A 23,058-nucleotide genomic window follows, 5' to 3' on the forward strand; every position below is an offset into this window, starting at 1 on the left:
ATCAAAGAAAAGTAATTCCTAGCTTATTGTATAAATGTTATGTCAAAACCTGGACATTTCTCTACCATTAAATGAAGTGCAACCAATTCTTTAGTCCACTGTCATCAATGTGAAAAACTATATTTCTGTCCAAAACATCCCTCAAATCATGCTTCGGTTATGTATGTCCTCAATATGATTATATGGCATTTCATACACAACAGGGAGTAGGATCAAGTTGCCCCAAGATGCTGATCTGAGGTCAGTTTTGCTTTTCCTAATGGGTAGGATTAGAGTGGGGTTAGCTGATCCTAGATCTGTGCCTAAGAGTAACTTCCATCCTGCTTCAATGTCCTGAGTTCTTCTACTGTCATGCTACAACCATGAGACATGAAGAACCATGACATTTTAGAAAGAAAATAAAACAAATGGAGAAAAAAAGAAAAGTTTGTTTTTAAAGTGCTTTGACACACCTTGTGACACACCGTAAAATAGCAGCAGCATTCATATAGAAATGTGGTTCAACACTTTTACAAATCACTTGTTAAAAATTGCTTTAATCTCGCATTCAATTTAATTCATAGTCCGATGATATGAAAATATACACACCCCAAAAACCGTGTCTGCATCTCTCAATAGTCCTGTCAACTTGATGACCTCAGGGTGTGAGAAACAATACAGAACACAAACAACCATGAAGAGAAATAAACTAGCTAAACTAAAAAGTTAAATATCTTCATGCAGAGTCATCCATACTTTACATACATACAAAGCACACTTCTGCTCGCTATTTGCCTTTAAGAATAGATCTGTAAACACTGCTTGGATCCTTCGGTCGGTGAAGCCATATTCCCATCACGCCACACACGCTTTTCCAGTAGAAAAAAAAAGTCCAAGGCTCCTGCTCTTGCCTCTTCAGCAGGTTGTCTTTGCGTCGTATTGTTATATTCCCTCACTCCCCCCTCTCTTTTAACATCCCTCCTAAGTATTTACCTCATGCTAAAACTAGAGAAGCAGAAGAACTGTTAGAATGGAAGCTCTATTCAAGTTTCTATGTGTGTGTTTTTTTTAAAAGTGGTTTGTGGGTAAAGGAAGCTTCTAGGTAGGTTGTAGTTAGGATAGGGTTTGGTAGAGAAGAGGGGGGTTGTGGGTAAAGGACAAGTGAATTATGGGTTAGGAGAGGAAAAGTAGACATGGGTAGTAGAGGTACATGTTGCAGTCCTCTCTCTCTTCTGTGCCCAATAGGGGGTAGAGGAGAGGAAAGGTAGGCTACGGATAAGGTACAGCGGAGATGTATGGTAGGGGCTAGAGGTTGAGGTCTTCTGTCTCCTGTGCTCAAAGGCCTATCAGGAGAAATAGATAGTATAGGTCTGGAGATGGATGCATTGAGGGTAGAGGAGGGAAAGGGTAGAGGCTGTCCTCTCTCGCGCTCCATCTCTCTCAGAGGCCCTGTAGGAACTCCTGGAGCTGCCTGACGATCTCTGTGTCCACCGTCTCCATCAGAGCCCCGAAGCCCTGGTCCCCCATCAGAGCCTGCTGGGCCTTCAGCTTCTCATACGCATACTGCTGTAAGGAGACACTGTGCACCGGATCCTCCAGGGCCAACTATAGGAAGACACACAGAGAGACAGGCAGTTAGCAGGACGCCTAAGACAGATTCTCATAGATATACTGCTGTAAGGTCACATCTAGCTGGACACTCCTCTAGCTGTAGGAGGTAGAGAGAAATGTAGGAAGTCAGCAAGACACGTAACACAAATAGAGAATGCCGCAACACATACTTTGCACTGTGTGATCGAAGACTAGCTACGAGAGAGAGAGAGAACAGGTAGTGAGTGTGTGTTTGTGTCCTGACCTGGTTGCAGATGAGAAATAGTTGTGGGACTGTGAAGCTTCATCACATAATCACACTAATTAGTCTACAGGGGAAATCAGGGGAAACTGTGCCAGAGAGAAATGTGGGCTTCTTTCGAGAGGCAGGTAATGACATTCTTGACTCCTAAGCCAATCAGTGAAGGTATACTCTGTATGGTAATTCCCTGTCATTACTGTGTAATCAAACCACCAGGGTTGAGCATGGACTTAATAGAGAGAATGCCATCAACGTTACACAATTACAATCCTAATCAGAGTGCCCTAATGTGACGTGTTTGTGTGTGTGTTATGGTTCACACTCAATGATTTCCAAGAGGGGAAAGTGATAAGCAATGCTGAGGTAAATCACGGTCAATATCACACATGTAGTGAAGTGAAATTATGAGCAAGGGACATGCAATTAAAGATATGTCTGTGGTGAGTGTGTGTGTGTCATGGTTGAGTGAGACAGTAGCCAATTGTGGAAGCTAGCACATAGCGTGCATATTGAGTGTGGTTCCACACAATGCACTGGAATGGAATAGAAAAGCGCTAAGCAGAGATACTGCATACTGGGCACAACAGAGAGAACATATGATGAAGAGAAAAAAGGAGAGAGACAGAGAGATGTGAAGAGACAATCGAGTGCGAGCTAAAGAGCGAGGGGTGGAGAGAGTGAGAGAGCCGAGTCGGCGCTTGAGAGAAATGTCCAAAAAAAGGTTACAGATTAGGGGGTGGGATGGGTATTTGGGGTACCTGCTGTGTCTACCGGCTGAGGTAAAAACCTGACACAGCGCTAAAATAATCCAACAAACACAGGGGTATTACGATCCCCTGGAGAGAGAGAGAGAGAGAGAGGAACAGGAGAAACAGACTACTGTAACTGTTCAACACTGGGTTTCAAAGACCACATGAGAGAAGAGGGGGAGACAGCGGGAGAGCATTCGGGAGAGAGAGGGAGAGAGACAGCGAAAGAGAGCTCGAGAGCGCGCAAGCGAGAGATAGAGTAGGGCCAAAACGATATCACGATGCAAGGAAACAAAATTGATTTATCTTCTTTAGGAAAACAGCCCTAATGTTGGAAACAAACATGTTGTCATCCAGAGTCACATTTATTTATTTTCCACGCTTTAGCACACAATATTTTAAAGGACCGAAGAGTTTGGTCTGCTTCATGTTTTAATTTTTGCCATGGAAGAAATATCGTCACAGATGGTATCGAGAGAGAGAGTTAAACGCACTCTCATACAACATACATTGAATGTGTCTGCGGCTGCCTTTACCAAAACAAACAAAGCGAAAGCGCCCTGTCAGTTCTTCCTGTGAACTGCATTGTTACAGGCACACTGACAGATTAAACCATTACGTACACTGGCCTAAGCCCTCTAACACATGTAACCCATGAAGTACATAACACATGTAGTACACTATTCCCTATGGGCCCTGGTCAAAAGTAGTGTACTATACAGGGAATAAGATCCCATTTGGGATGCGACCACACCGTCTGCTCGCTTAACATCCAAATGCAGTACAGGCACACACTCTCTAGATGTTGAACAACAGGTCACAGACAGGTATTCCAGAACACTTGCCCTCCATAAGGGCATCATCATCAGCATGCCTCCACAATAGATTTGTTTACTTGACCGTGTAGAGACACACCTCCTTAACACTAGCCTCCTTAAATAAGCAGTTTACTGCAGACAGGTGCTGAGCCCCTGCTAGCTCTGTAGTGAGGGAGAGAGGGAGTGCGTGAGGGGGAGAACAAAAGAGAGGGAGGGAGAGAGAGAGACAGGGCCATCCTGACTGACCTCCACTAAACAGCAGGCAGAGGCAGCAGGACAGAATTTCAGGGGTATCTCCCTCTCGGCCAGTCCCATTATCATATAGAGCTGGTCTTAAACTTCCACACCAGTAGAAACCCACTTTTCGAGCTGAAAGACTAAGGCCAGAGCATACCCATGATGTTGCACAACAATTTAAGTAATCATTTTAGTCAAAGTATGATATATTTGGACTTGAAGTGACAAATGCGAACTGGCCACTTTGTGCAAATCAGTGTGAATGCGGTGTCTTTTCTCATAATAATGGCGCCGGAAGGGATGACTGCAATTTTACGGCCTCCAAACCAATTGTGCTATTTTGTGTTTTTTCGCATTGTTTGTAACTTATTTTGTACATAATGTTGCTGCTACCGTCTCTTATGACCGAAAAGAGCTTCTGGACATCAGAACAGCGATTACTCACCTCGAACTGGACAAATATGTTTTCTTTAATGAGTCTGACGCGAAGGATATACTGTTTCTCCCGGACCAGGCCCAAATCCCTGTCATTCGCATGAAGAAAAGACGGAGATACAGGGGGCGCAGATCCGGGTGCCTTGTGAGAATTTGTCGGCGAGTGGGTAACCCGCCTCTACCATCCGTTCTATTGGCCAACGTGCAATCACTGGAGAATAAACTGGATGAGCTACGTTCGAGACTATCCTACCAATAGAACATTAAAAACTGTAATATCTTATGTTTCACAGAGTCGTAGCTGAACGACGACACGGATAATATACAGTTGGCTGGGTTTTCCGTGCATCGGCAGGACAGAACAGCTACGTCCGGTAAGACGAGGGGTGGGGGGTGTGTGTCTATTTGTCAATAACAGCTGGTGCGCGATGTCTAATATTAAGGAAGTCTCTAGGTATTGCTCACCTGAGGTAGAGTACCTCATGATAAGATGTAGACCACACAAACATTATATGGTAAAAAAATGTAAGTTTACAAGAAGAGAAAGGGGTATGACAGAGGAGGGTAAAGGAGAGATGATGGTAAAGAGAGAAAAGAGGGAAGCGGACAGAAGGGAATGGTTGACAGATAGCCAGGAGCCTAAGGAGCGCAGGGCTGTTTAGTCAGAGAGAGAATAAAACAGAGGGAAAAGAGAGTGAAGCGGTGAGGAGAACGCTGCGGTTAGAGAAGCATTAACCTGTGGATACGCCACTGTTCTGTCAGGAAGAGAGGGAGAGGAGGGGGGTAGAAGAGAGATGAGGGGAAGGGACAGATGAAGGGAGAGGTCAGGGAAAGATATGAAACGTAGGGAAAGGGAGAAATGCTGGCTGTGGGTTGTTAAGTGGCAGTAGCCTGGTGAGAAGAGGAGAGAGGCAGGGGAGAGATGAGAGGAAAAGAGAGATGAAGAGAGACGCATGTAAGGGAAAAAAGAGGGAAGAGGGAAGAGGAGAGGAGGTTGTTGCTGGCAGAGAGGCGGAAGCCTGGGGGGTACAGAGCTGTTTTATCAGAGAGAAAAAGGAGAGGAGAGAGGAGAAGAGGAAAGGTACTGTAGCTGTTAGAGGCCTGGTGGGCGGAGGGCAATTGTGTTGAAGGCTGAGTGCCAACTGGCACTCTATTCACTACTTTTGACCAGAATAGTGCACTATAATTTCGAACGCAGCCTAAATATCTAATCCTGTTGCCTACACTCTCTGCAGGTACTATCTGCTGTTGATTCTGTACACAGTATATAGAGAAAAACAAGACAACTTACAGGCAATTATTTTTGCTCCAGTTTTGTTAGCAGGTTTATGGTGAGGCCTGCTAGGAAAGACTTGAGAAACAAACCAGTGTAATAACACCAACTCCCTGTCTGAGGGTGGATGCACAGCTTCCTGGGTAATATCATCTGTACTACGATTTAACACATGTAACCGGTATCCCGCGATTTTCTGACCAAGCTCCTTCCCGTTTCCAGAGAAAAAATATTACGGGTACCATGGACCAAAAATATACAAATTTGTATGACGTACTAATGCAAAAATACAAAATAGGTACGTGCGAATAGCTGCAGTAAACAGACATATCAACTCTGACTTTATTCATACATTAGACCAGTTATCACAACACTAGCAGCCTACCATATTCTACTCAACATAAAGTCCCCAATAGAAAACATAACTTGACTGCCTTCTATAAATTGAATTGCTGACTATCATGTGTAGGCTACATGCGACGCGGTTACGGTATACTATCTCCACAGGGCTTGACATTAACTTTTTTAGCCACTTGTCCTTCGGAAAAGTAGGAATGATTGTTTACTTGTCTGAAACCTCAAGTCACTTGTTCCAAAAAATAAAATGGTCTGTAACAATATGGGCCAAAGAATTTAACAAAAATGGTGTTGTGATGCAAGAAACTACTTCACAAAATAACATTCATTATTGTCACTGGTATTGACAATGGAAGGCTGTTGGTCTCTGATCCCATGTATTATATATCCTGCCGTTGTGGCCTTGAGCAAGGCATTTAACCCCCCACAAAGTAAAATAATGCACCAATAGGCTACTGTATAAAACATGTGGTCCGTCAACCCTCCATCTGGAGAGCTACTGGATGTGCAGGCTTTTTATCCAGCCCTGCTCAAACACACCAGTCAGCGTTGTCGGAATTACATGGCCAGTATTGAATAGAGGAGAATCCTAGCCAATGTCGTGTGCTTGAGAGACGGTTTTACAACCAGAGTATGCAGAATTGGTTTCATCAACTGCGCACCCGTATCAACTGCGGGTATTGCTCATTTGCGGTTACACACGAGTGCCGGTGGAAAGATATTTTAGGACATCGGACATGACAATGACATAAATGCACGCTAATAGCTAAATAGTTACCTAGCGAGATAGCCAATTCAAAACATATTGTGTAGTTTGGCAGGTTATATAATTTCTCCCCCTCTCTCGCTCCTCCCCCCTCCTCTGACAACGACCCACTGGCACATACGCAGGTGGTGCACACACCATGATTTCTCCAGGATTTCCATTGCTATAACTGGGCAAATAACTCAATAGCAATTATCATCAACAAATGTGCAAATGCGGATAGGCTCGCTTTGATCTAAAAAACGCATCTGGCGACTGCATGATTGAAAGACAGCTCGTGCCTGTCAATGCAGGCCTACAATAATTCATTATATGCGCTCGGCAGAGATTGGAGGACAGTGAGCAAAACATCACATGCGGAGGACACTTTGATCCAATTATGAGCGGAGTAGCCTAATTGTTTGATTCTGTGTGTGATTTTTTTTACTTGTCCATTCGGACAACAAATCTATAATCCGCTTGTCCAATTTTTAAAATGTATTTATTTATTTATTTAACTTGCCCCGGGCATGTCGAGCATTGCTCCATGACACATACACACATCTCCAAACTAGCCGTGTGCCACTGACGGAGGCTCAACATATGTGCTACTCACTGTTAACCAAACAACTGATCCACTGGATTCCGAAATAGACATTTGCAACATTGTTCCATAATATTACGCTACCAGAGTGAGGGCACAGCAGGCTTCCTAGACAGATGTGCAGGCAATTGATCAACCGCTGCGTTATTCATAGTGCTGAATCTCCGCTACTTGCTTATTTGTTTGTTTAGCAAAGAATCGGATATGCTCCCTGTGACAAAGTCCACACAATAAGTGGGTTATCATGAAGTTAAAAAAAGCCACAACCTTCCCTTATTCCCCTGATAGCCAGGTGCAAGGTGAGAGAAGAGGACCAACAAGCTGTCTGACATCTTTCATCAAAGGTAGGCTAAAACAAATGGAATTTTCTAGGCTGTAATAACCTCATAATATTTTACTTGTCAGCCAACAGTGCTTCATAGGACTACAATAGAACTAGGCTACATCAATGAAATAGGGTGGTCACTTTCAGGAGAACTTAAAAGTTAATTAAATGATAACAAATTGCCTACATCAAGAAACCGTTCGATTAATGTGCATATTTCTAAATTTACAGGGGTATAATCACGTCAGATTTTTTTTCGCTGGTATTATATTATTTTAAATAGCATTTCCAGTTTGAACGAGAATACCTGGATGTCCAGGAAAGCCTTGCAAATCTCTCAGTAAGGAAAAGTAGTAGATTTTCGGGAGAATTTTCAACCCTAATCTGTAGCTAACGTAATCCCTATGACCTCTGAACCCGCTCTATCCGTACCTAGTGTGTGTCGAGAGAAACAAAAGGTTCATTGACACGTTACTCATAACCAAATGGATTGTGGATTGTAATTGAATTCCATCACCTCTCATGTCAGACCGTTTTATGTTCTCTTAAAAAGAGAAACATGGGTTTTCAACTGAACCTCTGACCCTGTTCATCTCCACGCACGCACACACGTCATTCTCAATCTCCTCCAACACAGACGCACACGTCATTCTCAACCGCTTCACACACAGGCAGTATACATGAGCCTACACCCACACTCACATCGTGTGCACACTTCACATGCTTATATGATTGTTCAATTGCGGTCTTCGGTAAATTGTGGTAACTTCACCTCCTCCCGGTTCCCTTTGTTCTCCAGGCTTTATACAGAAAGTAACAAACAGATATACACTGAGTGTACAAAACATTAGGAACACCTGCTCTTTCCATGACAGACTGACCAGGTGAATCCAGGTGAAAGCTATGATCCCTTATTGATGTCACTTGTTAAATCCACTTCAAATCAGTGTAGATGAAGTGGAGGAGAGACAAGTTAAAGAAGGATTTTTAAGCCTTGAGACAAATGAGACATGGATTGTGTATGTGTGCCATTCAGAGGGTGATGGGCGAGACAAAATATTTAAGTGTCTTTGAACGGGGTATGTTAGTAGGTGCCAGGCGCACCGGTTTGAGTGTGTCAAGAACTGCAATGCTGCTGTGTTTTTCACGCTCAACAGTTTCCCTTGTGTTTCAAGAATGATCCACCACCCAAAGGACATCCAGCCAACTTGACACAACTGTGGGAAGCATTGGAGTCAACATGGGCCAGCATCCCTGTGGAACGCTTGCGACACCTTGTCGAATCCATGCCCCGACGAATTGAGGCCGTTTTGAGGGCAAAAGGGGGTGCAACTCAATATTAGGAAGGTGTTCCTAATGTTTTGTACACTCGGAGTGTGAGTTATACGTTAAAGATATTAGAGGAAGAAGAAAAGGAGGGAGGTCAGAAGAGGAATAGAGAAAACAGAGAAAGAAGATACATAGGCAGGTATTCTACATGAGCACACGCATGCACACACACACCCACTTTAGCAGTCTTGCTGAGTGTGGTGCGAAACCTTGAAAAGATACACACACACACACATCTGATACTGAATAATGAGAAACAATAGCAACTGTCCACCTCAAAACACCAGTTTGAACAAGTTTTACCTCACACAGATGGCGAGCCCAGCTCCCCTGTGTATGTTGCCGTCTTCTCTGCCCGGTAACGAGCGCTGCTTTTAGTAGATGTTGTTGTTGTCTTGCATAAACTAATTTGCGCTATACTGTAGACAATCCTCCCTGATTGGAGATCCAGCCATTCCTCAACAGAACCACACTGGTCCTGCTCTCATCTGGACTGGGCCTCTCAGGGCATACACCAATTCAACTAAGCCTATCAGCTGGCTGTGACCATTACCATACAGCTAATAGCCAGTCTTTTCACATTGACACTAGTCCTGGAGAGCTGCAATGTGTGCAGACTGGTGTTTCAGCCTGCTCTTAACCCAAGTTCACAGTGAGTCACTGGAGCCAAGCCGTGGAAACACAAAAGCCTGTGGTCTAATGGAAACAGCCTTTAAGTCTCCCTTAACACTACACTACACTTAGCCCAATTAAAATATGCCTCTCTTGTCCCCGATGACAACATTACTCAGCACTTTTAAATTACTCCCTTGATACCCAATTTTTACTGTCCTCTTTAATAAGGCAGTCATTAAGACTATATGAAGGTGCTTAAAAAGTTGACAGGACACATTTACCTTGGGTAAAAGTATCTGGAGTGTGTGTGTGTGTGTGTTTGGCTGTAAAACGCTGTGTTGCCCTCTGATCGATACAGAGAGAATGTCTAACTGGCACGTCTAGACCAGGTCAATAACCCAACATTAAAACTCCTCAGTTGAAACAATAAAGTGCTGTCCCCGCCTCTGTTTTGGTAAAATGCTGTGGGATGGACCTAGAGAAATGTAACCACTCAAATTCAGAGCCAGCGCTATGGATGCAAGGACCATCCAAGATATGAAAAGTATAGTTCCAAGCACGTTTTGAGGCTATACAGGGTTTGTTTACATTTACGATCTTTAGAAACATTGAAGTGAGGCATTTATACGTGCATTCTTCAAAAATCAATGACTATATATCATTAATTTAAAAGTCCAAAAATGGATGTAGCAATCCCGGATTGCCTTTTTAAGTATGAGACTGTAAATCTGATCAAACTCACACAGACATAAGAGGTTGTGGAAACATCTTAGAGGTAATATTTAAGGCTAAACTACTCACAATATTAAAATTATTCTGAAATTCAGAGTTGATGTTATTAACTAACACAATATGCACACACACACACAAGAGGACATGTTTTCCCTGTAAGCTGCAGGCAGGTATGATAAACGGAGACCACTTAGGCAGTGACAGGTGGTTATTGAAACAGCACTAATGAGTGTTATCTGTATTCATAATGATCTTCATTACGCCAGTCAGTAGAGTTGCTACAGCAACAGGAGATGGGCTGGGGGACCTTGGTGCTCCAACTGAGGACGGGAGGAATTTAAGCTTTTCGGACCGTAGGAAAGCCATGTGTGTGCATAGATGCTGGCATGAAAACGCAAGCGGGCAAAAACGCAAGCGGGCAAAAAGGCAGGCAGGCAGGCATGCACACACAGTCACACACGCACAGTCCCTGTACCCACTCACTGCTAACGAGACGCCATTAGCAGTGACCTCTGGGTCAATTAGTGACCCGGGTCTCGCTGGGGAGCCCAGGTGTCAGAGAGGAAAACAAGTTACTGTATTGACTACAGGGAAGAGGTCATTGTCACTGATACGGGAATAGGGATGTGTGAGGTGTGATGTGTGTGTGTATGTGATGTGTGTGTGTGTGTGTGTGTGTGTGTGTGTGTGTGTGTGTGTTTGTGTATGTGATGTGTGTGTTCCTGCATGTTTTGCAAGACTGCGAGGAGAGAAAAGCGAGTCAGAGGAAAGGGAAAGAATGGGGGCAGAGAGACATGCGTATGATGAGAAGAACTATGAGAGAGAGAGAGAGAGATGAGATGGCGAGAGATGGAGGGAAAACTGGTGAAAGAGGGGGAATAAAAGAGTAAAAACAGAGATGGAGAATTAAAAGCCAGAAAACGAGTCTCTGCTCTCATTTCCCTGTCTCTCTCCTGTGTGTGTGATGTATTGACTAGGTTCATGATCCCTAAGCTCGTCAGAGGATTAAGCCTTGATTATAGTAATTTCCAAACTAAATGAAGCAGTACAAATTAAATTGCCCTGAATAGCATTGGGCGAAAGGGCGTAATTAGTTATACCACACAAACCCGCACACACGCGTACGCAAACACCCCCCCCCCCCACACACACCAATCAGACCACACCAACTGTCCAACTTAACCATGCTGATGATTTCAGTAAAATAACAGAGTGCATAAAGCTATAGGCACAATCATTTCTGATCAATTAACAACATCCAATAACTAAACAAAGCCACATCAACACAGAGGGCATTGTGTGTGTGCGTGCATAGGGCGGCAGGTAGCCTAGCTGTTAAGAGCGTTGGGCCAGTAACCGAAAGGTCGCTGGATCGAATCCCCGCGCCAACTAGGTGAAAAATCTGTCGATGTGCCTTTGAGCAAGGCGCTTAACCCTAATTGCTCCTTAACTGAAGGACTATGGTGTGCCTGTGCTTAATATCTAGTGAATGTGAAGCCAACGATACAGATACTAATCAAAAGACCAGCCTCCTCTGTTCTTTTGAGCCAGTAATAGAGTGTTGGCTGGAGCTCTTGGGAGGCATAACAGGGGCTATAAAAGATCAATAAGCCCAAAGGGACCTGCCTCTGTGAATTACTCTGTATGTGTGTGGGTGTGAGATGCCCAGGAGCTACTGATTGAAGACAGGAATGAGACAAGCCATCAGGGGAGATGAGATTAGACGAAAATCAGTTTTATTGTGTTCTCCAGAGATGGAAGAGTGGTGTTAAAAACGACCACAGTAAATAGCTGATGTGGCAAGCAATCATAGGCCTGATTGGTGGCATGGACTGAGGATACACAGCTGAGCATGTGTGAGGAATTGTGCGTGCGTATGTCTGTCTGTCTGTCTCAGATGAGGATAACTCACGGGGAATCAATAACAGAATGATGTCAACCGGACCATTGGTCTTCGGGTGCCCTTTTTTTCCTTTTACACTGTATAGGGTAATACACTATAGATACAGTTTAACATAATTACTGGTGACACACATCTTCAGTCAATTCACTACTGTGATTGTCTGCATTGGGTCTGTCTGTTGCTAGCAAATGGCCAGTCCCTTTTTTAGTGTACAGCCTACAGCCAGTGAGTGGAAATGAGACTGACAGTCAGCCTCTAGCTACAAGGTTCAACAATGGAACACCACGAAGAGTAATGTGCTGAAGAATGAGGAACAACGGTTCCAATTACATTTCCGCAGTAGTGCAAACTTTAGTAAAAAACATTTAAAAAGCAGGAGATGAGCATTGTGTCCTTCCATTTCCAATCACCAGACTGTGGAGTGACTGACCCTGAACAAGCCATGAAGAACCATCTGACCAAGAGACCCAATCATACCATTCAATTATCCCTCTCAGCCTTGAGGCCTCCTGCCGGCACACAACAATCAATCCATGTATCAATGCACCAAAGAGACCTTTCACACACAACTCCACCAATCAATCCATGTATCAATGCATCAAAAATAAAGGGAACTGAGAAGCTAGCAAGCACGCACGCACGTATGTACACACATCCACCAATCGATTGACGTATCAATGCCCATAAGTGCCAGGAAAGGGAACAGTCCGATCCATGTCATCAGATAACTGGTTCAATAGCTCCATCAACTCTATGATTTATAAAATAAATCCAGATAACATTACTTCAACTCCTGTCAACAATGATTTACGGTGGAGCCCTTGAGAAGATGGCCACTTTCATATCGCTCTACAGCAGGGTTCCCCAACTGGCGGCTGTGGTTTTATCTGACTATCTAGCGTTTCTTCTGCCTCCGGGGGCTTGTATCCATGCAAACACATTCAGTACGTGTGGATAGTTTGATCAGCAGAGGTGATGTGAAGGACACGTCTATAAACCCATTTCGTAGCCTACTAATCTTTTTAGCTTTAGGAGGTTACAATGTAACATGCTGCACCATTTCCCTCTGTAATTTTATCTGGATCCCCAATTAAATCCCCACTGCATTCCCCACCAGCCTCCATAATTCAAACAACGCCATTAAAGCAGCTAAAATAAACTACTTAAAAATCACAAACATAGGCAAACAGTGGACCACAGCACAAACTGTGACAAATCCCAGGCAGGCAGCACAGTCCAATGCCCAGGGTACGGGCGGGAAGAGACTCAAATCAACTGGGTTCAAAGCCCAGTTTATTTCATTTTTGAATGTTTGAGAGATTAACCATCCCTCCATCCCTCGCTACCTCTGTAGTAACGTACCAGAGAGAACACGCAAATCCCTTTTTGAAAAATTAAGTGACCAAATGCTCACGGTCTCACTCGCTCTCCTTTGCATTAAAATAAGTCAATAGCTCCTTCAGAAAGTTTCGAGGTCTTTCCTGGACTGGGGAAGTACTGAGACACTTATGAGTACCAGACCAGACTCCAAACAGCTGAAGTAATTGATATTGACTTTGCCCTAAAATACAGTTCAGATTGGCGTATCAGAGCCACCAATTTCCTGGCCATTTTTCTTTCTACCTCCTTATCCTCTTGGGACTGTTTTCATGGTTTCGATTTTTTGAGCCTGAAGGTGTTCTGGAAATCGTCGACCCTGCCAGACAACATCAAAGTGCGCCTGTTCGTCTCTGCAGTGGAGAGCGTTCTACTGTATGGATGTGAGTTGTGGACACTGGGCAAGATGTTACAAATGCAACTGGATGGCTGATGATGATTTCAGTTTTGGCATTAGAACACCATACAACTATGATTCATCATGAAACAATTATATAGTTAAATTAAGTAATTACATGTATAAGGCCTGCTGTTCATGATTTATAGATGACTACAGGTCCTCCTAAGAGACGGTTAGAAATGTATGGAATGGGGACATGGAGGAAAATGCGGGAGGGTCATGTTTTTTAAATGTCAGTCAGGGCGGAGGGTTTAGTATTTTTTTTTATGATGTAATTTGTAATTGATGACATTTTAATATTTTTCATTGTTTTAGAATGAGTTGCTTATTTTATCTTAATGTGTGTCTGATGCCACCCCTCATCTCTGATTCTCCGCTGGGCACGCAATATGAAGTGCACCTATAGGCTTTTAGTGTGGTAATCAATTATCCATAGGCTATACGAAGTGCATGCTCGGATAAGCACAGGGCAAAGTTAAATTTCTAAGAAAACAAACTTCCTTCCCGAGTCTTTTACATGACAGCTTTGTGGTGCTGAAACTTGAAGAGGCAGCCTCGGCACAATATATAAGAGACGGACAGCGCATGGTGCTGAAAGTAGGCTAATTAAGGCCAATTCGAGTAGGCCTAATTCATTTCAACAAGTCTTCATTTTAATGAGACTTTTCTAACAACAAGAGAGCTTTGTGTTGGAGCCTATTTCTTCCTATTTAAGAAATAAGATGAAATTATAGACTGCTATCCATAGATTTTCTGGACCAATTCCTCCAACCACTCTTTAAATACCTCAGTGTCATATTTAGTTAGTCTCTATGACATTTAGACGCTGAGCTACAACCTTTTATAGCCAAAAAGACAAAAAAATTTGACATCTAATATGTGTGATTCTGTCGCTATCAATTGAGCTATTCACTTTCTGTAAACTCGGACAGCTTTTAAGGAAATACTTGTGACCTCCTTTCTCCTTGGGTTAAGCCATGGAAGTGCAGCCAGCAGTTAAAGTTTAAATGTTTCTGCGTCAGGCCTGCTCTGTCTGGGGTGGAAAGCTAGGCCTAACTTTTGAAAGTACCATGCTTAGATTCATAATTATTTAATTATTTGCAAACAAGACACATTGATATGGCATTGGATAAATATGATAAGATGAACACATGGGCCTTTCTCTCTGTCCATTCTTAGGCTGTCATTTCGGTAATTTGTGAGGTATTGGAAAAATATTCTGCTAAGGTCTCCAATCATGTATAATTCGTAGAATTGCATGAAATGCGTTTATACTGTGGCTTGCGAAAGTATTTACCACCCTTGGCATTTTCCCTATTTTGTTGCCTTACAACCTGGAATTAAAATGGATTTTTTTGGGGGTTTGTATCATTTGATTTACACAACATGCCTACCACTTTGAAGATGCAAAATATTTTTTATTGTGAAACAAACAAGAAATAAGACAAAAAAACAGAAAACTTGAGCATGCATAACTATTCACCCCCCAAAGACAATACTTTGTAGAGCCACCTTTTGCAGCAAATACAGCTGTAAGTCTCTTGGGGTGAATGTCTCTATAAGCTTGGCACATCTAGCCACTGGGATTTTTGACCATTCTTCAAGGAAAAACTGCTCAAGCTCCTTCAAGTTGGATGGGTTCTGCTGGTGTACAGCAATCTTTAAGTCATACCACAGATTCTCAATTGGATTGAGCTGGGCTTTGACTAGGCCATTCCAAGACATTTAAATGTTCCCCCTTAAACCACTCAAGTGTTGCTTTAGCAGTATGCTTAGGGTCATTGTCCTGCTGGAAGATGAACCTCTGTCCCAGTCTCAAAAAAGAATTTCCCTGTATTTAGCGCCATCCATCATTCCTTCAATTCTGACCAGTTTCCCAGTCCCTGCCGATGAAAAACATCCCCACAGCAGGATGCTGCCACCACCATGCTTCACTGTGGGGATGGTGTTCTCAGGGTGATGAGAGGTGTTGGGTTTGGCCAGACATAGCGTTTTCCTTGATGGACAAAAAGCGCAATTTTAGTCTCATCTGACCAGAGTAGTTTCTTCCATATGTTTGGGGAGTCTCCCACATGCCTTTTGGCGAACACCAAGCGTGTTTGCTTGTTTTTTCCTGTAAGCAATGGCTTTTTTCTGGCCACTCTTCCGTAAAGCCCCGCTCTGTGGAGTATACGGCTTAAAGTGGTCCTATGGACATATACTCCAATCTCCGCTGTGGAGCTTTGCAGCTCCTTCAGGGTTATCTTTGGTCTCTTTGTTGCCTCTGATGAATGCCCTCCTTGCCTGGTCTGTGAGTTTTGGTGGGCGGCCCTCTCTTGGCAGGTTTGTTGTGGTGCCATATTCTTTCAATTTTTTAATAAATGGATTTAAATGGTGCTCCGTGGGATGTTCAAAGTTTCTGATATTTTTTTATATCCCAACCCTGATCTGTACTTCTCCACAACTTTGTCCCTGACCTGTTTGGAGAGCTCCTTGGTCTTCATGGTACTGCTTGCTTGGTGGTGCCCTTTGCTTAGTGGTGTTGCAGACTCTGGGGCCTTTCAGAACAGGTGTATATATACACTGAGATCATGTGACACTTAGATTGCACAAAGTTGGACTTTATTTAACTAATTATGTGACTTCTGAAGGTAATTGGTTGCACCAGATCTTATTTAGGGGGTCATAGCAAAGGGGTTGAATACATATGCACGCACCACTTTTCCGTTATTTATTTTTTTGAATCTTTTGAAACAAGTTATTTTTTTCATTCCACTACACCAATTTGGACTATTTTCTGTATGTCCATTACATGAAATCCACATAAAAATCCATTTAAATTATAGGTTGTAATGCAACAAAATAGGAAAAACGCCAAGGGGGATGAATACTTTTGCAAGGCACTGTAAAAGGCTACTTTTTCTCGGACCCTCAAATACGATGATAGATTTCTGCAATTATTTTTATTAAAGGACATCTTTTCACCCCTACCCTTGTCCGCGGTGGTCTACGAACCGACAACCTTCTGGCATAAAAATGGCCACGTTGCCATGCAATGCTTACTTGATGGAGAACAGTTTCTAAAACTGCATATCAAAGGCTCTGGTCTGTCCTAGGAGTGAGGGTAAATGGTAGGAATGTTCTTTGCTATCCTCATTGTTTTAATTATTATTGTGGGTATAGGGGAGGGTTGGGTGAAAATATATTTTGCTGAATTGAGGGCCATCTATTTTCATTTCAGAGAGGTCCCATTTTCTCCAAGTACCCCTTATTATAAATAATGTACAGTCCCTTATAAATAGTTGATATGCTATATAAACAAATTATGATTTACATCAACTATCATCCCTCCACTGAGATTAATGCCGTTCCCAAGACAACTGGGAACTCGAGAGAAAAAAAAAGAGATCCGACTGGGAAAAAACGTTTTGAACGGTGCTCTAACGGAATTACAAGTTGGAAACTCGGGTATCTTTCTAGAGCACCGACTTTCCAACCTGAAGATCACAGACGTCATGATTTCACCTCGTTCCCAGTTGTCTTGAAAGCACCATGACCATCAGATGCAGGTACCATCAGTCCAGTAAAATAAATAAGCTAATTATTTCAATTTATGGTCCGCAGTGCCTCACCAACTGATCTATTTTGTTATCAAAGCTCGAGTTTTGAAATATAATATGGTCTGAGAATAACAATATTGGCAGGCCAGGCATATAGCCAATATGCTGGGATAATGTATTAGCCTACTGCCCAAACATAATTCCTACAGAACAGTTTTTATTAGGTTAATGTTAATTTGAGCGGTAGAACTCTGCTTTTTTACTGTTAAATTGATCTTGACTTAGAAAAGGTTGGTGACCACTGAACTAATGGGTTGTAAGCAAAGCTTCAAATGAAGAGTTAAACCAACATGAAACCCACAGAGCTCTCTGCTCTTATCTATTCAACAGTAAATTCACACCCCTGGCTGCGTGAAGTAAATCCAACTTTTCATGAGTATCATATAGATAGATCATGGATGTGTTATGTCACATTTAAATAATTGATAATGGAAAGAGAGATAGATGACAGCAGACGCGAGTTAGATTCACACCACTCATTTCCTCCAACCCCGTCGCACTCCCTTCGTCTCAGTTTCTCTCTCCCTCTTTCTATCTCTGAAAGATACAGCAATTTATTTGATCATGTCTCCTAGGCCATTAGCTTCACCCCTCTATCACTCTCTGTAAAGTATCTCATGCAGGAAGGAATGAGAGTTAAACTTGATTTGAGACAATACACACTGACTAACGCTGTTATCGCATTGTTGTTTTATGTCTTTAATGTCTTTGCACTGACAAGCACTTTAGAGTCATATTTCAAACCGAGAATTTAAAAGTCTGAAAGCTCTTCTCCAGTGGGAAAATATAATCTGCTGCAGTTTAAAATGGATGTCTGTGTCACATAGAAATACAGCCCTCATATTTTATTTCCATATTACCACAAACTTCCATATGAATGTTTTCCCTTGTATGGAGGTCACTGGTGCAACAAACATGATTAATACATGTAACCAGGGTTTCTAGGATTTGCTTCTGGCCAAATAACTACACCAAAATACCAATGGTGTAGCACATTGAAAAATGATTGTCCTTGCTATGTCCACAGTCAGTCAGTGGCCTTTGCTGGTCTGAGGTCCCTCTCTTCTGCCTAGTCAATAATACATTCCTTTCTCCACACTTTCCCAGCTATCTGTTAATCTTACACAGGGTCTAGAAATGTTGGACTGATACAGATCTCTCCGGAATCTCTCAGTCCCTCTACATGTTCATGAGGAAGTGCTGTGGCCTTATGAGAGAGCAGGCCACCAATGCTAGGTTATCGATTCGACAACGCCTAAAAGCGTGAAATGCTCTTTCTCATTCTCACTTCAGTGGTGGAAGGATGGATTCTCTTAGCATAGCTTTTTGTGCATCACTACAACTCAGGGGTGGGCTAACCTTTTGGCTCAGAGAGAGATTGTAATCCCTCAAGTCAACGGCAGACTTTAATGCCTACACACGATCCTCTTTACTCTCCCAAACGCACACAATGTACTATTTATACATAGCACTTGGGTGAAAGCAGGGAATTTATATAAAGATCGATCGATTGTGTCGAAGGGTGAGACCGCGGTATTTCATGGATATATTTCAAGCATAAAAATGTCTGGATTTCATGCATTGGAAATAAGTTGTGTTGACATCTCTGCCAGCTGGCACTCGATTTATATGTACATGACATTGCATTAAGTGGGTGGGACAGATTGCGGAACCTGATGTATTGTGTTTTATTCACATAACTCTGAGGGGACTGAGACAGCAGGTCTTCAAACTCCACAGAGACACACAGATCTCCCGGATTCCTCTACACCCTGTTGGAAAGCATGAAGCAAATCAAGACGCTGGTGTCACAGTTCATTTGCACAGATCTGCATCGATAACCCATTTGTAAAAAGCCTCACAGTTCATATGGATGCTGGGTAGTTTGTCTTGCTTCATTACGACAGTCAAACTTCTAAAGAATGCTCAGTCACTGTGGAGTCAGTCAGAGCTTCTAACTATGGTATGATGCTATCCAACTCTTCCACAACTTGTCAAGGCTGAGCTTCATCTGTAGCTGATGGTGTAGAAGTGCAAACTTCAGCACAGCAATCTTTTCTAACTTCTTTGAAAGGTTCAGTTAACCTTTGTCCGCTAATTCATTTATACCCTCAAACTTCACTGTCGCTGAGGCGGCTGCTAACTTAGATATGACCCTCACCCCAATGTCTTCAAAAAGTTTTAGTCACAAGTCAATAGCTCTTTCAAAAAGTTTGGATATCTTTTCTGGACTGGCGAGTAATCGTTTTGAGTATTAGGACGCACTCTTTGAACGATGAGAAAGTCCCAGAAAATTATCTTCAGGATTCAGCCACCCTCTGTGCTGATAGAACTTCTACCGCAATGTATAACTTCTCGAAGTTCAACTAGAGGACTTCTCAGCTGCATCTGACCACTTCAGACTTCAAGTCTTAAAGACTCAGCCACTTCAGGCCGATTGGTGAAGCTCACTTTGGTGTGACAGTCCCCCCAAACACCCACGGACGGTTCATCCACTGTCTGCTTGCTTACACAGCATCTGTTCTGCCAATTCACCCCCTTCCGTCTCCGGTCTCTCTTCTGATCTTAGAAAAAGCTCTAAGTCATGTGTCAAACTCATTCCCCGGAGGGCCGAGTGTCTGCGGGTTTTCACTCCTACCTTGTCTAGGTCTTAATTGAAAGGAAAAACTCAAGCCAGCAGCCACTAGGCCCTCCAGGGAATGAGTTTGACACCCCTGCTCTAAATGATATTAACGGGATGCTTTACATCCAGTTCGCAGAGCTGTAATGATAGGGAACATCCCGAGGAGAGCGTCCAGGGAACACTACGCTCCAGGAATCTCTTACCAGACCACCTCGGCACTCTGCCAGCGTGACAGCGGGAAGCTACACAGGTGATCTTAAACTATGCTTACTCAGGACCAAATCACAGGTAGTGCTTTAATCGATCAATCAATCATCTGTTCCGGATCAACGACAATCGGTCAAAGGATCATTAAGTAACTGGATGGACGAGCTGTGAATGTGACCCAGCATGTTCATAATGTCCATAATCAGGACAGGAGGTGAAATCATCATTTAGGATGCTTCATTCTGTAAGTGGGCCCATCACCAGGACAGGATGACATCTTCAGCTGAAATGGCCTACGTGCTGTGTTAGTAGACTACATAGAAGTAGTCAAACAAATTCAATCAATTTTGGATCAATTACAAGAGCCATCAGCGTTGGGTCATTACTTGAAACCAGACAATTTACTCTAAGAAACAAACCAGGGATCCGATGAATCCATCAGACTGAAGATATTTAAGATGTTACGTCTGGCTTATCACCGATCTGCACAGTAGGAGTTTTAAATACAGAGACGGCATATAAATCATATACACAACGGGCACATTACATACTACAGTAAGTGGGCTAAATGACTATGCTGGCGTCCGCCGGAGAGGCTGCATTATAATTTATTACCTGCTGGCTCATTAAGACAGGCACAACAATACTCCCTTCGCCTTCGTTAAGATACTCCCGCTGTTCTAATTAGGCTGTGTGGGACCAGATAAGAGAGAAACTAACACGGAATATGTACACTAATGATTCATGTTTACATACATCAGTCTAGGACTATTCCACCGACGTAAATAAGAAGCAATAAAATAAAATGCAGACCCACATTGCAAAAGAACCAACCCCTTCTAAATTAGGGAAGGGAGTTTGTGAATACTAAATCACTATTGGCAATTGGGAGACTTCCAGGTCTCAAACTTCTGTGATCCGACTTTAACTAGAGCAGGAGAAGTATGGTACAAGCTGTACTTCCATCCAGCACAAGTCTACAGTAGCCATCGGCTCAGGTGTATTTCAACAGTAAATGTTCAAGCATTTCCAACTTGCCTTACATTGATTGACATTTGCTTAGTTTGTTGTTTTCCCTATAGTTTCTGTGAGTTGAAGAGAAGCTTTACATAAATAAAACAAAGAAAAAACATTCCATTACTCCCATTTTCAAGCAGGAAATAGGTCTGACCCCAAGTGTGACAATCACCCAGCATTCAGTTCTCTAATGGGCTACATGACCTGAAGCAATGAAGCAGATGCCAAGAGAAGCCCGGCACTGAATGCCTGCTGAACTGAACAGGAAGCCTTTCCGTTAGTGTCACAAACACAAGGAAGAGCAGGATGAGGTTAGGATAATGGTGATCCAGTGACAGCAGAATCAGATGAGATCAACCTTTTTTTTTAAACAGCACAAACTTAAAAGCATGACAGAGCTTGAGTTTCTTTGCACTATTGACTTCCAACATTTCTAAGTACTGTAGCTATGACCTTAGAAAAGTGGATGAATTGTTCTCTGCATGGATCACAAAATCTCAATGGGTTTGGTGAGAATGAAATCGTAATGAGAAATTTGTACTATCAGACATGAACATTAACAAGGTAGAAATGGCCTTGAGCAATGCAATTGTTATCACAATGCTTCTACACACAGTGACATACACAATGATTGGCTATTGATTCCATTCTTCACATCATTGCCATTACTTGCTTTGTGTGTGAGTGCATGAGTAGCACGCATGTGAGTTGAGAACTATACAATCTGGCGCGCCACGTGTGTTTAGAGGTTGAGAAATAGGCTATTAATTTTGTAAATGAAATCAAGGGTTGTGAGTGGATGGAACACAGCTACAGACGAGATCTACAATTGAACTACTGCAAGAGTTGGACTTAACGTTTTGAAGCCAGAGAATGTGTTGGAGTCGTATTTCACTGTTAGTTTTACACAAAATATTAGTACATTTTCAGTTGATAAAATGTACGATTGTTTATTTTCAATGAAAGTACTGATGATGGGTGTACTGTTGCTTGTACAGTGGCTTGCGAAAGTATTCACCCCCCTTGGCATTTTTACTACTTTGTTGCCTTACAACCTGGAATTAAAATAGATTTTTGGGGGGTTTGTATCAAATGATTTACAGAACATGCCTACTACTTTGAAGATGCAAAATAATTTTGGGGGGCAAAACAAACATGAAATAAGACAAAAAAAGAAATACAAATTGAGCGTGCATAACTATTCACTCCGTGGGATGTTCAAAGTTTCTGATATTTTTTTATAACCCAACTCTGATCTGTACTTCTCCACAACTTTGTCCCTGACCTGGGACAGCTCCTTGGTCTTCATGGTGCCGCTTGCTTGGTGGTGCCCCTTGCTTAGTGGTGTTGCAGACTCTGGGGCCATTCAGAACACTGAGATCATGTGACAGATCATGTGACAGATCATGTGACACTTAGATTGCACACAGGTGGACTTTATTTAACTAATTATGTGACTTCTGAAGGTAATTGGTTGCAACTGATCTTATTTAGGGGCTTCATAGCAAAGGGGGTGAATACATATGCACACACCACTTTTCCGTTTTTTTTTTTTTTTTTTTTTTTTGAAGCAAGTAATTTTTTTCATTTCACTTCACCAATTTCGACTATTTTGTGTATGTCCATTACATGAAATCCAAATAAAAATCCATTTAAATTACAGGTTGTAATGCAACAAAATAGGAAAAACGCCAAGGGGGATGAACACTTTTGCAAGGCACTGTATGCATGTGCTTCCTGTGATGGTCAACCTGACCGATATTGGCTACACTAGCCCAGCTACTTCCCACACCGTTGCGGGACCGCAGTGATTGACAAGCGGGATCGAAGACACTGTGTCCCGGTGTTGATGCCGTTCATGCTTGTTTCAAGGTGACATCTA

The 23,058-nt window shown here is 42.6% G+C and overlaps 1 protein-coding gene across 1 annotated transcript in view; it reads right to left on the minus strand.

Annotated features, from left to right (window-relative positions):
• Window positions 1–516: 516 nt before the first annotated feature.
• ipo11 (importin 11) overlaps window positions 517–23,058 on the minus strand; it is a 228,248-nt gene continuing 205,706 nt past the window's right edge. The window contains exon 29 of the mRNA XM_084176960.1: window positions 517–1,584. Coding sequence (XP_084033086.1) covers window positions 1,420–1,584 — 165 coding nt within the window. The 3' untranslated portion in view covers window positions 517–1,419. The remainder of the gene's footprint in view (window positions 1,585–23,058) is intronic.

This window comes from Coregonus lavaretus (assembly GCF_964263955.1).
Source record: "Coregonus lavaretus genome assembly, chromosome: 14".
NCBI lineage: Eukaryota > Metazoa > Chordata > Actinopteri > Salmoniformes > Salmonidae > Coregonus > Coregonus lavaretus.